The 13,195-nt window shown below is 34.5% G+C and overlaps 1 protein-coding gene across 1 annotated transcript; it reads right to left on the bottom strand.

The window, feature by feature from the left end:
- Positions 1 to 2,488: 2,488 nt before the first annotated feature.
- LOC115240159 lies at positions 2,489 to 13,179 on the bottom strand. The gene is made up of 9 exons (XM_029815134.1): positions 12,958 to 13,179; positions 9,643 to 9,920; positions 9,037 to 9,428; positions 8,758 to 8,835; positions 8,602 to 8,644; positions 5,650 to 8,387; positions 5,146 to 5,229; positions 3,552 to 4,469; positions 2,489 to 3,166 (listed from the first exon to the last, which is right to left on the bottom strand). Exons 1-9 carry the CDS (start codon positions 13,124 to 13,126, stop codon positions 2,962 to 2,964), a joined length of 4,905 nt encoding a protein of 1,634 aa, XP_029670994.1. The 5' UTR covers positions 13,127 to 13,179; the 3' UTR covers positions 2,489 to 2,961.
- Positions 13,180 to 13,195: the final 16 nt, after the last annotated feature.

Below are 13,195 nucleotides of genomic sequence, written 5' to 3'. Positions count from 1 at the left end.
TCTTAATCCTGCGCCTCCTGCTCCTACTATCACTACGTCGTAGCAATGATCTATCAGAGGATAGTTCTGCAAATTAGTATACAGATAAATTAGTAACTAAATATATTAATTGAAGAATGCAGAGTAGCCCAAATCGCATTATTAAAATATAATTCATTGTATTAAGAAAAATCTTTAAACAAAATTAAAAAATAGAGAAAAAATGTAAGATTAACTTTATAAATATTTTTGCATATATATATAAACTTATATATTATAAATACTTAAAAATATAAAAATAAATGAAATTATTTATATTTATAATATATAATCATATTAGATGAGAAGGAAATATTACGGACAAAAATATTTGTGTAGTTGTGTGATTTTCACATACTTTTCTGTTTAATTTATAGGGATATTTAATTATTAAGAACAATTATATACACTAATTTTAATATAAATTAATATAAATTTTAATAACATTAATAAAATATATGTTTAAATGCTTTTACACTGCTGCTGTTGTCCACACCGCACTTTGCCTTTTCCGCTGGACTAACATTGACATGAAAGCTTCGCAAATTTCTGATCGTCGCATGAGATTGTCTCGGAAATTTCTGGAAAAAATTAATATTTACTTTAAATTAAAAATAAAATTCATTTAATATTATTGGTGCCTTACAAATATTCCACGTGATTGTATTAGTCGACTGACCAACCGATGCAACATCCTTGCAAATATTTTCTAGGTTCGGATGCGCTTTAACAACTGTCATGATTAATAAAGGCTCTTTCAGCTTCTGCTCTCATTTGTCAAAATAATAAAACAAATGAGAAAAATATTTAAATATCTGTAAAATATTTTCAATGTATATATAACATCATATTTTTACATAAAATCTGTCATTTATATTTGCAATTATTTTTATAAACAATTTCTCTCTTGTTCTGCATACAATTGGAGGAAAAAGTGGAGATTTTATAGAAGTTCTTTTTCAGAGAACTCAAAGACTAAAACTATTAAATTTGTACAAGCATCGATTTATTGCACTTGCAAAAATACAGTTTGAGACGTATACATTATATCGATTGCATACAATTAATTCAACACACATTCTTCCAAATTAGACGATCATGTCAGTTTTGTCAAACGTTTATCTCTCTCGCATTGTTACTCTTTGGTAATTAACTGGTAATTAATTGGTTATACTTTATGAAAACCAGAGAGTCAACGATATCTTTAACAAATTACTCTTATTAGAACTGTTACAAATAATTAGTATGACAATATATAATCGTTATTCAATCTGTTTTCTCACCTTATAATCATAACTAGCGGGGGGAGACATTTTCTGCGCTTTTTCTCGTCTTAAAAAAATAAGATATTTGACGAAATGATAATAAAAAATGAAGAATTGACGAGATTTTCTCAAATTTGTTGTCTTTTTTCTGTAGCAAAAATTTAATCAGAAAGGGATCATCACTTTCTCTTTATTTATCGGGACATACTTTCTGTATATTTTCCGAGATACTCTTTTTATATTAAATTATATTTTTAACATACATGTAATAAATAAAGCAATATATGCTTTTTTACTAAAAAATAAATAAGATCCACTTGATATGGTTGTTAGATCGATTGTGCGTTTTAATGGTGTATACCTTTAATTTAATTGTAATTAATCTTCTTTTTTTCTCATAACAATCGAGAAGTCTATCTTTATTAAGATTAATGGTTCAAACGTATCGCACTTCGTACTTCACATTTATTTTTCCTCGTTAGTTGACTCGTTAATTGAGCGAAGCTGAAACTGGCAACTCATCTAATCACTATCTCCTAATCTTATGCTACGATCAACCTCGTTACATATACGACATGCGGTACAAGAGCTCTGTAAAGGTGAAAGTTTAAGCAAGTTGATAGAAATTTATTTTTGCAGAATTAAACGCGCCTAAGATTCGAAAGTGAAAAGTTATTTCCCTATTTTTATTTAGAAATACATGCAAAATAATTGTATTAAATGCGAAATATCAAAAAAAATTATTTTGATACATTAATTCCGAATAAGTTGAGTCGTATTTCATCGATTTCTGATTATCTCTCACTAGAATTAAAATAAAATAAAAATTAAATACAACAATATTAAAGTTTTCATACATTTATATTTTTATAAATAAATTCCTATCAATTTCTTTTTAATTCTCCTATTTTTAACAGAAAATATACTTCCTGCTTCTCTCTTCATTCGTATAAAAACTTTATCAAAAAGTCGCACTTATGAATTTGTAGAAAAAAGGTCTGTTTCCGCGATCGCTCAGCGACTCTCGATATGTGTGTGTATATATTTGTTTGTGACAAAAAAACTCTCTTATCAAATATATATATATATATATATATATATATATATATATATATATATATATATATATATATATATATATATATATATATATATATATATATATATATATATATATATATATATATATATATATATATATATATATATATATATATATATATATTACTAGACTACACAAATACAGCGAGTAAATCGACGCATCATAGAAAGCAAACTAAAGCAGAGATAAAAAAATTCTTCGGCGGTAAAAATGCTATCTTACAAAATTCATGAAAGATACTTAAAACTCTAAGATTTTTTAAAAGCCGCCTGAATAATATACCATTCTACATACCATCATGATAAGAAAGTTAATCCATATTGTCTCACTATCAAAGAATATTTTCAGAAAACATTTTCAATCTCGAAAAAAAAGATTGTTTCAAAATTGCAAATTAATATACTCTTCTTTCAGAAAATATTTTTGGACCATTCTCACTCTTAAAAATGCTTTCGAAATAAACAATTGTAATATACTCTTTTCTCGAAAGAATATTTTTACGGTGATATCTTTGTTTCACTTCTTAATATCAAGATCGATACAATGGTGATAATACTCGAAGAATGATGATGCGTTTCATAACGCAAGCCTTCTGACGCCGCATTCGCAGCAGAACTTGGCAGTTTCCGGAAATCGCTGACCGCATTCGTGGCAGAATTTGGACAGCTTGCATTTGATCGTCGTCTGAGTCGGTGATGTCTCATTTCTAGGCACGTCCTCATCGAGACGGCCGATCACGTCGTTGGTGCTGCGTCCGTGGTGTGAATATTTGCGATTTAAACTAAAGGGCATACATTGAACTGGATTTTAAGCACGCGCGAATACGAAGAACGCAGATAATAGATGGGCGTGATTAGACTAGCGATGATTAAAAATTACAATTGCTAAATTTTCAAAGTGCAAGCATCAAATTTTTGGAATCTATAAGGAAAAATTATCTTTGTTCCATCAAGTAAGAGAGAGTTTATTATATCAAATATAAGATAAATTTAAGATAAAAAATATGATAAGAAATTACAATTAATAGTTTTTTTTTTTAATTTGTAATAAATTTTATTTTCTTTTACAATCTTTAATTTTTCTAAATTGTTAACTGCTAAATCGATGAAGCTCTAAATCTATCATATGACAAACAACCACTTTAAAATGCAATGCTGAAGACCAACCTGCTGTACGCGGAGTCGTTGCTGAGCTTGCTGTGATCCCGCGGCTTGTAGCTATCAGGTGAAGACAATTCCCCATCACTGATCAGGCTGCCATTCCGCTGCCTATCACCGCCGGAGCTGGATAGGTCGAAGGAGTCATTATTGAGGAAGGATCTTAGATTAAATTCATCCTCCTTGAAGCACGTCATCAGCTCGTCGAACATTGAGTTCGATCGCTTGACGTCTAACTCCGAGGAGGAAATAATTGAGTTGAGGCTTAAGTTGCTGCCGGACAGGGACGAATAGTTGTTATTGCTCTGATTGAGACTCTGATCCGACGACCTTGACAATGACTGATCCTCGGTTATCGTGGAATCCTGGACCTTCCTGATATCGTTCGAGATCTTTCTGACGAAGCCTGAATTGGTTCTGGGCGCGGACGAGACCCGAATCGAGTTGGACCGATCAATCAATGATTTCGTGACCATTGGCGTGACCTTGTCAAAAATCTTGCGTGGTCTGTCGGCGCTGCCGACGACGCCGCGGCGCTCGTCGACGCCCAATGCTTTTGATTTATCGATTATGACTCGCCTGCCCAATTCCTTGACGGGTTTTAGGCTCGCAACATCCGTTATATCCTTACTCCTGAGAACGGGCTTCGAGAGGAAGATCTCGCGCGAGATCGAGTTGGTCTCGGTGGAATCGCTCGAAAAGTCGGATGCAACATCGTCGAACTCGATAGGAGGCTCTATCAGAGACGATCTCTTATGAGAGATAGGATATTTTACAAAGGCGGAGGAATGAGAGAGAGGGTACAGATTGTCGTGAGTTTGTTGGAGTTTGGGGCTCCCCGTCGTGGACTGATCGCTCATGTCCGACAGCAGGTCTTTCATCTGCTGTTCGGCCAACAGAAACGGATCGTAATCCTTGCTCGTGCCGCTGAAATTAAAGTTTGATTAGTGTGATTTCTTTCTTCTTACAAGGAATATTTTTGCATAAAACAGCGATAGACAATCGAATATTGCGATGTGCCTGATAACGAGGTGCGTTTTCGTCTTCTATTAAGCTACACACGTGCGCCAATCAATTTTCCAGACAAACGTAACGAGCAAACGTTCGTGTATAACTCCGACACGTGATACAACGTGATCTAATTTGCTCTAACATAAATTATATATAAAATTATATATAAATTTAGAATCAATTTCTTTGAGTATCTTAGTGAGATGCCAAAAGCTGATGAAAAATAAAAAGATTTTCGTAAAAATAAATAATAAAATATTTTTCATCTTTTAAAACTTGATATAAATTTCATTTTAGCAAAGTTTTAATTCAGATATTATTAAAATATCAAATATTTAATATTTGAAAAGTTATGAAAAATTATATATTCTGCTTTAAGAAATATATCTTCCTTAAGAAGAAATCGATTCTAAATTTTCTGCAACAAAGACTATGTATTATATTTAGTTTTCACCAATCCTAGTGACTCCTAATATAATGCTCTGAATTAACTAGACTAAAGCTGAATCAATAACAAATAAACATTTCAATAAAATTAAAGATAAAATTAGAAATCTGCCATGAATCATTGGTTCCACGTCCTGGAACTTACGTTCTAGCTTTAAGCACAAGATTAAAGTCCGGCCTTCTGCGCACGTAATTGCACCAGGCGGGACGTGTCGTCAGTTCAATTTTCCTACAATATTGTTAAGACATTAACTACATAACTATCGTTCTACCGAAATGTAAAAGTATGATAATAAAAAAGAAAAATTATAGATATGATTATTTTTCACAGTGCAATCAGTAATGTCATACAAATTTTCTATCAATTAAATAGCACTTTATACAAACTTATATTCACTGCAAAATTCTACTGTTTAAACATTAATATCACAATATGATTTATAATCAATTGCACAAAATCAGCATTGCAATTTTTTATACTAATTAAATACTTACTAAATAAAAATATATATGAATTGAATGCTAATATATACATAACTACAGTGCATATAATACATTCCAAGATATTAAGATACGCAAAAAAAAATTTTTTTTGTTTTACTTAGTACTATTTTCCATCTTAATACTATTTTCTATTCTCTATTTCTACCTTCGTTCGATCAACGATGGACTTGGGACTGGAGGGAGGATACGGACTCTGGGATTTCTTTTAACGAACTTGTATCTCGCGGGAATGGAATCCAGATCGATCAACCTATTTCGTGAAATTTTCGAAGCTTTCTCCCAGTACGATCTTTCAAAATCTTCTCTCGTTTCCGCCAAATCGTTCTTTATATCGGGTAGACCTCTAAACACTCTGTTCCGTTTCGGCCGAATTATCTCTATGCTTTCTTGCTCGTAAGCATAATTCGCTTTGGGCCGCCTAATGTTCTCAAGATCTATAAATTCGATAGAGGATATCAAGGAATCGGTGCTGCCGCGAAGACGATTCATGCTTTCTCTGATTTTGTGTTTTATTTTGACGGAATGTACTGGACGCTCTTTTGCCGCTCTTCCAGGCGAGTCGGGAACGCCTTTTGAAAAATTTACGCTCGCTTTTAGAAAAGTTTCATCGCCCCGATACTGCGTCTCGACATTGTCCTTCAACGTGACTGATGACATTAAATCATCAGAGCCTCGCATGTTATGTTTTCCGACAAACACGATATTATCGCCGCCATAATTAAATTCTTCGTTGTCTATGTTTCTCTTGCGCAAACCTTCGCTTGTCGTAATTTCCATTTGAATAATCGAGCGGCTTGATTTATTATTCGATTGTCTATCTATATCTGCATTAAAATCTGTTTTCCTATTTTTCAAGCAATCCTCAATATTCTCAAAATTATCGGAATCGAAGAATTGTTCTTGGCGTTGTTTGTTAACTTTAACTTGTAGAGATATATTACTTATGCATGCATTTGACTCATTAGCAAGTATTTCCGAATTTTGTGAAAGCAATATTTCAGAGTTTAATTCTTTTAAATTTCTCTCAGAGTCCTTATTATAGAGAAAAATTAAACCATTCTCGCATATTTCGTCATTTATTTCAATTTCTTCAGCATTCTTTATAGAATCTTTTTCTAGACTAATAGCTCGACTGGAAACAGTAGATGATGATACTTTGATATTTTCTGTTAGATCTAATGAATTGGAACATATTATATTACTTTGACATGGTAGCATTTCATCTTCAGGATCAGCTTGGTTACTACTGTTTAAAAACATCATATTATTTATATCAGATTGATTGCATATGAAAGCTGAAGCGTTTTCCTGTAACTTTAGTAAATTGCAACATGTATCACTTTCGTATTGTAACATTTTATTTTTAAGGTTTAAATCATCTTCAGTATAATTATTAATAAAGATGTCTGAAAATGTTAGACTATTTTTATTGTTGGTATGAAGCGTTGGATCTTCATGTTTCAACAAAGAAGTTTCAAAGAAATTTTGAAGAAGATTCAATATAAAATCATTATTACTGTCAATGGAACTCACCTTCGATTTATTAAAAGATTCCTTCGCATCCTGCGAAAATTGAATATGTGTATCAAAATCCGACGAATTTTGCTCGTTTTCTTCCATTACAGTATATTTAATATTTTCAATAATTCCATTATCTATCGTTATCTGCTTATCTTTTTTATCTTCTTTATTCACACTTAATTTATCGAATTCTGCAATGTCTATGTCATCCATTCTCTGAAAATCTCTTTTATCTTTGATATTTACTTCTAGTTTCTTAACATCGCAACCTGCAATTTTATCCTCTTCATTGATCGGTCTTCGATTATCTTTATTTCCAATATCGATATTTAATTTTTTTATTTTGTGTTCTATCATTTCAACCTCTTTATCGTTCACTGTCCAGTTATCTTTTCTATTTTCACTATCTGTTTTCAATTTTTCTACTTTATGCTCCATTACTTTGGCCTCAGTATCTTCTTTATTTTCAATACTCATTTTTAACTCTTGTTTCGCAGTTCTAATTTCTTTGTCACTCGCTATAGTTTTTTTGTCCGATTTTGTTTTATTAATTTCGTTTTCGTTTTCTATATCCTTGAAGTAAAACTCTACACGAGGACTGTGTTTAATAGGCTTCCATTTACTGTGAAGAATCTCCGGTGGTTCATTATATATATCCTCCGAGTCTTTTATCAAGTAAGTCTGATTCAGATTCTGAATTCCATTTAACCATATGAGCTTGTCATTCCTCGGTTTATCAACCTCGCTGCCTTTTAATTCGTCGTTGGCTTGTGTAAAATCGTTCTTCGTGATCAACAATTCTTTTTCGGTTCTATCTTCTTTTTCAATCGTATTGATTTCGTCTTCTTGATCACATCGTCGGTCGAGATCGAGCAGCGGAAACTCTTGTGAGGAATTATAACTGACGACAGAATCGTTACACTGAAGATTGTTCTTCTTGTGACTGATCTGCTTCCACGTCACTAATTGATCGTCCTTTTGCATATCCGTGTGTATCTTATAAGGCTGCACAATCATGCCTAGAGTCTTATCGTTCACAGCGATATCATTGATCGTCGGATGGCCTTGACTCCTTGCAGAAACAATATTCTTTTGTGTTTTGACAGAACAGATTTCTCGATTTCTCGTTTCGTCGTTTGGAATGCGTTGAGAGATTTTTTCGTTTCGATCAGATTGTTTCCTAAACGAGATGGTAGGCGACGTGATCTCGTTGAAGGAAACTGAGTCTGAATTGATTCTGGATTTTGTAGAAGGTACAGGAAATTGGAGAGGACGACGGGAGGATATAACGAAATGAGAAGATTGGCAGGATGTCGATGTCAATATGTCATGATCTTCCGCTGGCCTGAGGAGAAGGAAGGACTAGGATCAAGGATGTGCGCCTGATAATCATCAGGAGAAGGTCGTCGAGGAATTAAATAATTAAAATCTTCTTTTTAAGATGAAATATTTTAAAAATATATACCTATGCTTTATCAAGTATTAAATTCGAATATTTTTAGAAATTTGCATTTTGCAAAAATTGTTTCAATTATTTTTATACTATATCATAATTTATCATAGAGTGCTTTTAAGCCTCATCCTTTTCCCTTCTCCTCATGGGCGGCACTAAATATAGGCTTATTGTAGATATTCTACTCTTATCTTTATCTTATCTTATACGCTATTATAAATTTTGGCTTTTTCTCTTTTGAAAAATAAGTATAATGAGATTGAGAGATCAAAATCTTACTTGTTCGTACGATCGATGAGGCGCGACTTCATAGGTCCAGACGAGATAGGAGATTCCTTGAGCTGTCCAGGACGTTTCCTGTATGAAGAATAAATATAATAAATTATAATAGAGTTAAGTCAATTATGTAAATTTAAAACAGGAGATAAAATATATAAAACTTTACATTATATTTTTATACTATATTACTATTTAATAATTATTATGATTTGGTTTCTTTTTACAAAGAAGAAACTCAAAAAGAAACCTCATTAAGAAAAGTTTGGGAAACATACTTACACGACAGCTGGTTTTTGCTTCATCGGACTCTGTCGATTGCCATTAGTTACTGAGACACTTTCTTTCGGTTTGACGAGAGCCGGCGACGACACAGAAGTCTTGGCACCTTGATTCACCGACGAGCCCGGGCTGTATTTTTCTCGATTAATAGCTCGCCGATTCTTAATGACTGGTGCTTTATATCTCATGCGCGCCTCTAATCGCTCCTTCGCCAAGTTCGTCGCCGGACTCATTTGCATCTGGGTGATTCTGTCTTTGCACCAGGCAACGTGACGGTCGTAAGCTTTGATACCGAATTGTCGATTGCACGTGGGGCACGTTCCTTTCTCGTTGGCGCGAGTCGGCGCGCCCGGGGAGATCAGTGAATTGCACTGTTTATTGCTTGAGTCCATCTGAAAGAATAAATCGTGTGGAAATAATGTAAAAATTTATCATATAAACCGCAAAATAAGAAATAATATAACAAATTGTTTGAAATAATTTATTATTTTTAGTAATTTAAAAAAGTAATAATCTTCGTAAACATCCGAGACTATATTTAATTTGTAATTTAATTACGAAGAAAATTCTTTAAAAAAATTACAATAGAAACAATCAAGAACTTACGATTTCGCCACGCGCCTCCCGGATGGTTCGCAAGAAGTCGTCGTGGGTCTTCTTCCAAGAGGACTTGGTTGTCTTCTCGTCCTGATAGTGTCGCCGGGGCTCCTGTCTAGGCAGAAATTCAGCCAGCTCGGTGCCCTGGATCCTTTGCTTAGCCGAGTCGAAGGGTTTGCGTTTCTTGGTGGCAGAGCGTTCGCATATCCTCGTGTGTTTCTCCAGCGACTGCGGCGTGAATGTCCGCGCGCAGATAGCGCAAGGCAGCAGAATCGGCGGCAGCGCATCTGCATCCATTTACACCGTCCAGAGATTAATGAATCTCCGTGATTTAAAGTTGTCGTGAATTATATATTTTTTTTTCTTTTTTTTTAAAGACGAATCAAGGGCTCGGAAACTTCGACCCTGGTCAGCGGTTGCGTCTTATTTATCCCCGCCGTTATTCTCTCCACATATTTGTTCTGTCATTAAAATATCACGTGAACGAGGCGCGTTTTCTTTTTCCGTCAAATATTATATATTTTTTATTTTTCACAAATGTCAAAGGACACCAAAGTTATGGCGTGATTAGTTTATACGTAAATGCGATTCTGCGAAATTTGTCCCCGACGTCGCATGGAAATTCGATGTGACTCACCCCTTGTTAATCGCTATTCATTCTGACAAAGGCCACAAATCCGCGAATGATCGATATTTTCGCCGACAACACGTCGAGAGATCGCCAAATACGACAACAGATATACGTCATGATATGCAACGCGCGCAGGCGTTAGACACGTGCGAGATGGTATGAGTGCGAAACACGTGCTCGTCATCACAACTACATAAACTATTAAAAAACTACACACCACCAAAGCCTAACTTAAACTCTGCATATTTCATAAATTTAAAAAAAAATGATTCTTTTAAAAAAAAATATATATATATATATGTATACCTAAAAATATTTTCTTAAAAAAAATTCTTTATTATTATATATTCTATAATTTTAATTAATATTTTAATTAATGTTTTAATATATGATTTGTGTCTCTCTTTAACTATTTTATGATGCTATAATACTCTCACTTTTATTCTCACTTGTAAAAACGCGAAACTTCGCGGCAATACAATACGCTGCTGTGATTGAAAGTGTCGGGAATCTAAATTGCAAATTGCACTTTCTTCGATCGCCGCGGGAATTACGCAACGATAGCTACAATGTTTTCTTCTTGCGAGATCGTCTCGAGAACGCCCTAGTTACTATGAGCTATGCGTTATGAGATAACGCGCAATCAATGAACCATTGAATTTTAAAAGTGGTGTAAGTTCTACATTTCCTTATGTAAGTTCCGACGACGTGAATCGATAGATTCTTGCAATATTTTTCATTTTGCATCACTAGCTTGGGGAAGGCAAAGAGGTCGCATTCCTTCAATGGAACGCTGCAATGACACAAACAGAAAATTACAAGAAGTAATTAAACTTTCCGCACGATAATCACTTTTTCACATCTCAAAGTGTCCCACGCGAGTTTCATCCAATCGTGCCTTATCGAAAGACATTTCGCGATGACAGTTCTACTCATCTGAATTCTACAGAAGGATTGAGCGATCGATACCAAGGTGCGCGAATCGCGCGGACACCTGCGGCGCCGATGCCGACGAGGACGTCGAAGAGACATCGCCCCCGCGAGAGACTCGGCTCTCTCGCCTACGGATGAACAAGTTTCCTTTTTTAGGCGTCTCGCGAGGTGCCTCGGCAATCGTGGAGAACGCGAGTCTTGTCTTCCTATGCGAACAGAGTGAATCCGTTCCTTTCGTTCTCCGATTCTTTCTTCGAGCGAGAAGATATGTCTTTTTATCGTCTGCGTTTTCGGAGCAGTTAAACTTTTATTTTCCCTATTACATCCAAAGTTTAAATTATTTAACGCTGAATATCTTAAATCCATGATATCTTATTGTCGCCTCCAATGTCAACACCAGGCGCGATACCCACGTTTAGCGCGGCGGAAATGTGGGTCAGCGCGTTTGCCTTCGTTCGCGGTGCACACTTTATATCGCAACGCACTCATTATCAAACACTACTTTTTTTAAACTTCACAATCCACACGTTCTATTTATATTAACTTTTTATCTCATTTTTATATTTCGTTATTAATTTTTGTTTTTTCCTATTTCTTTATATTTAACTTCACATTTTCTCTGATGCTAGGGCGACGACGAAGAATCTTCGGTAATTTTTCACGCGACAACGTGAAAACAAACATTGTGACGTTATCAAATGATCTCATTCTGTCGAAGCCACTTAACGACGCCCACAAACGACTGTTTTGCTCTTCTAAACGAGTCGCGCGCGTATTAGAAAGAACAGGCAAAGTTTTTTCCACGTAAGCTATTACCGTTCTTCCCGCGTCATCTAAGGTCGACGGGAGTCTTAATGCATTTGCTAAGTCGGTGTAAATTAATCAGTATGCACAGCGGAGGCGAGTTATTACGATTCTTATGGCTGGTTTTAGACGTGAGCGAGAAAAAGGAAAATAAATGTTTCAGTAGCGTTATCTAACGTAAAACAAAAAATAAATCTTTCAAAGTCGATTAATTATTTTATTAAAAGAACGACTGTAATAATAATCGCGTGCTGAGTTATTGAAGCTACTTTATTAATTTAGAATACTGTATAATAGTCGGTACGCAATTTATTTTTAGAGGAAGATATAAAATTGCATAAGAAAAAAAAGTTATTATATTATTGTTATAAATTATCATTGCAAGTTATATTATATTATTGTTATATTGTAGAGTCCAGAATTTTTAGGAAGATAATATATTTTTATATAAAAACGGCTTTTCTCTCTCTTTTTGTAATTATATGACAATAATAATGTGATTCTCTAATCAAACATGTTTATTTTATTTTGGTTTGGAAAGTAAATTCAATGGTATGTATGTACTATCCAAACGTAAACAAACATCTGCAGACACGGCGATCTGAATATATAATGATACTGAACACAGCACAAAGCAAACTTTATAATTTCAGAAATTCTGAACTACATTAAATTTCACAAGAAAATTTAATCTGTGTTAAATATACTTGACACTCATTAAAACTTGCACTTTAATATTTTTCAAACCATACGTGCCATTAGCCCTGCATTCTTCGTTCTTGTTACGAAATACACTTTGTGAGACTATGAGACCAGAATAAGCACAAAATATTTTTATTCTTTTTGATTCGCCGATTTTTACAAGATTCGAACACAAATTATATAATTTAATAATCCGGTGATTAGAAAATAACGATACTGTGAAACGATGCTCGATGACGAATTTACGGGCTCACCTTCCTCAGAATATAGTTCGACCCATGTTTTGCAGATAGATATTGGCGTCTTATTCGGAGTTTCGTCGTGAAATAGAGCCTTGTCGTGGAACGGGGCCTCATCATAGGACGGGGCCTCGTCGTGGAACGGATCTCCGTCCGCGAGACTCTTCGGGACGCAGCACAGCATCTGATTGCGAGCACATCAAGACACCGACTGAGAGGCTGCGCGAGCCAAGCCGGCTCTAGTAAGAGCGAC

This window comes from Formica exsecta, unplaced genomic scaffold (assembly GCF_003651465.1).
Source record: "Formica exsecta isolate Colony F162 unplaced genomic scaffold, ASM365146v1 scaffold419, whole genome shotgun sequence".
Lineage (NCBI taxonomy): Eukaryota > Metazoa > Arthropoda > Insecta > Hymenoptera > Formicidae > Formica > Formica exsecta.
The sequence above is the reverse complement of the archived record's forward strand: the minus strand, read 5'-3'. Positions and strand labels throughout refer to the sequence as shown.

Coding starts and splice junctions, on each gene's coding strand:
- LOC115240159 (XM_029815134.1), bottom strand. CDS start 13,126: ATGCTGTGCTGCGTCCCGAAGAGTCTCGCGGACGGAGATCCGTTCCAC. Junction 8,388..8,601: donor GGAGAAGGGAAAAGGATGAG/GCTTAAAAGCAC, acceptor CCTTGATCCTAG/TCCTTCCTTCTCCTCAGGCC. Junction 5,230..5,649: donor CCATCGTTGATCGAACGAAG/GTAGAAATAGAG, acceptor ACAATATTGTAG/GAAAATTGAACTGACGACAC.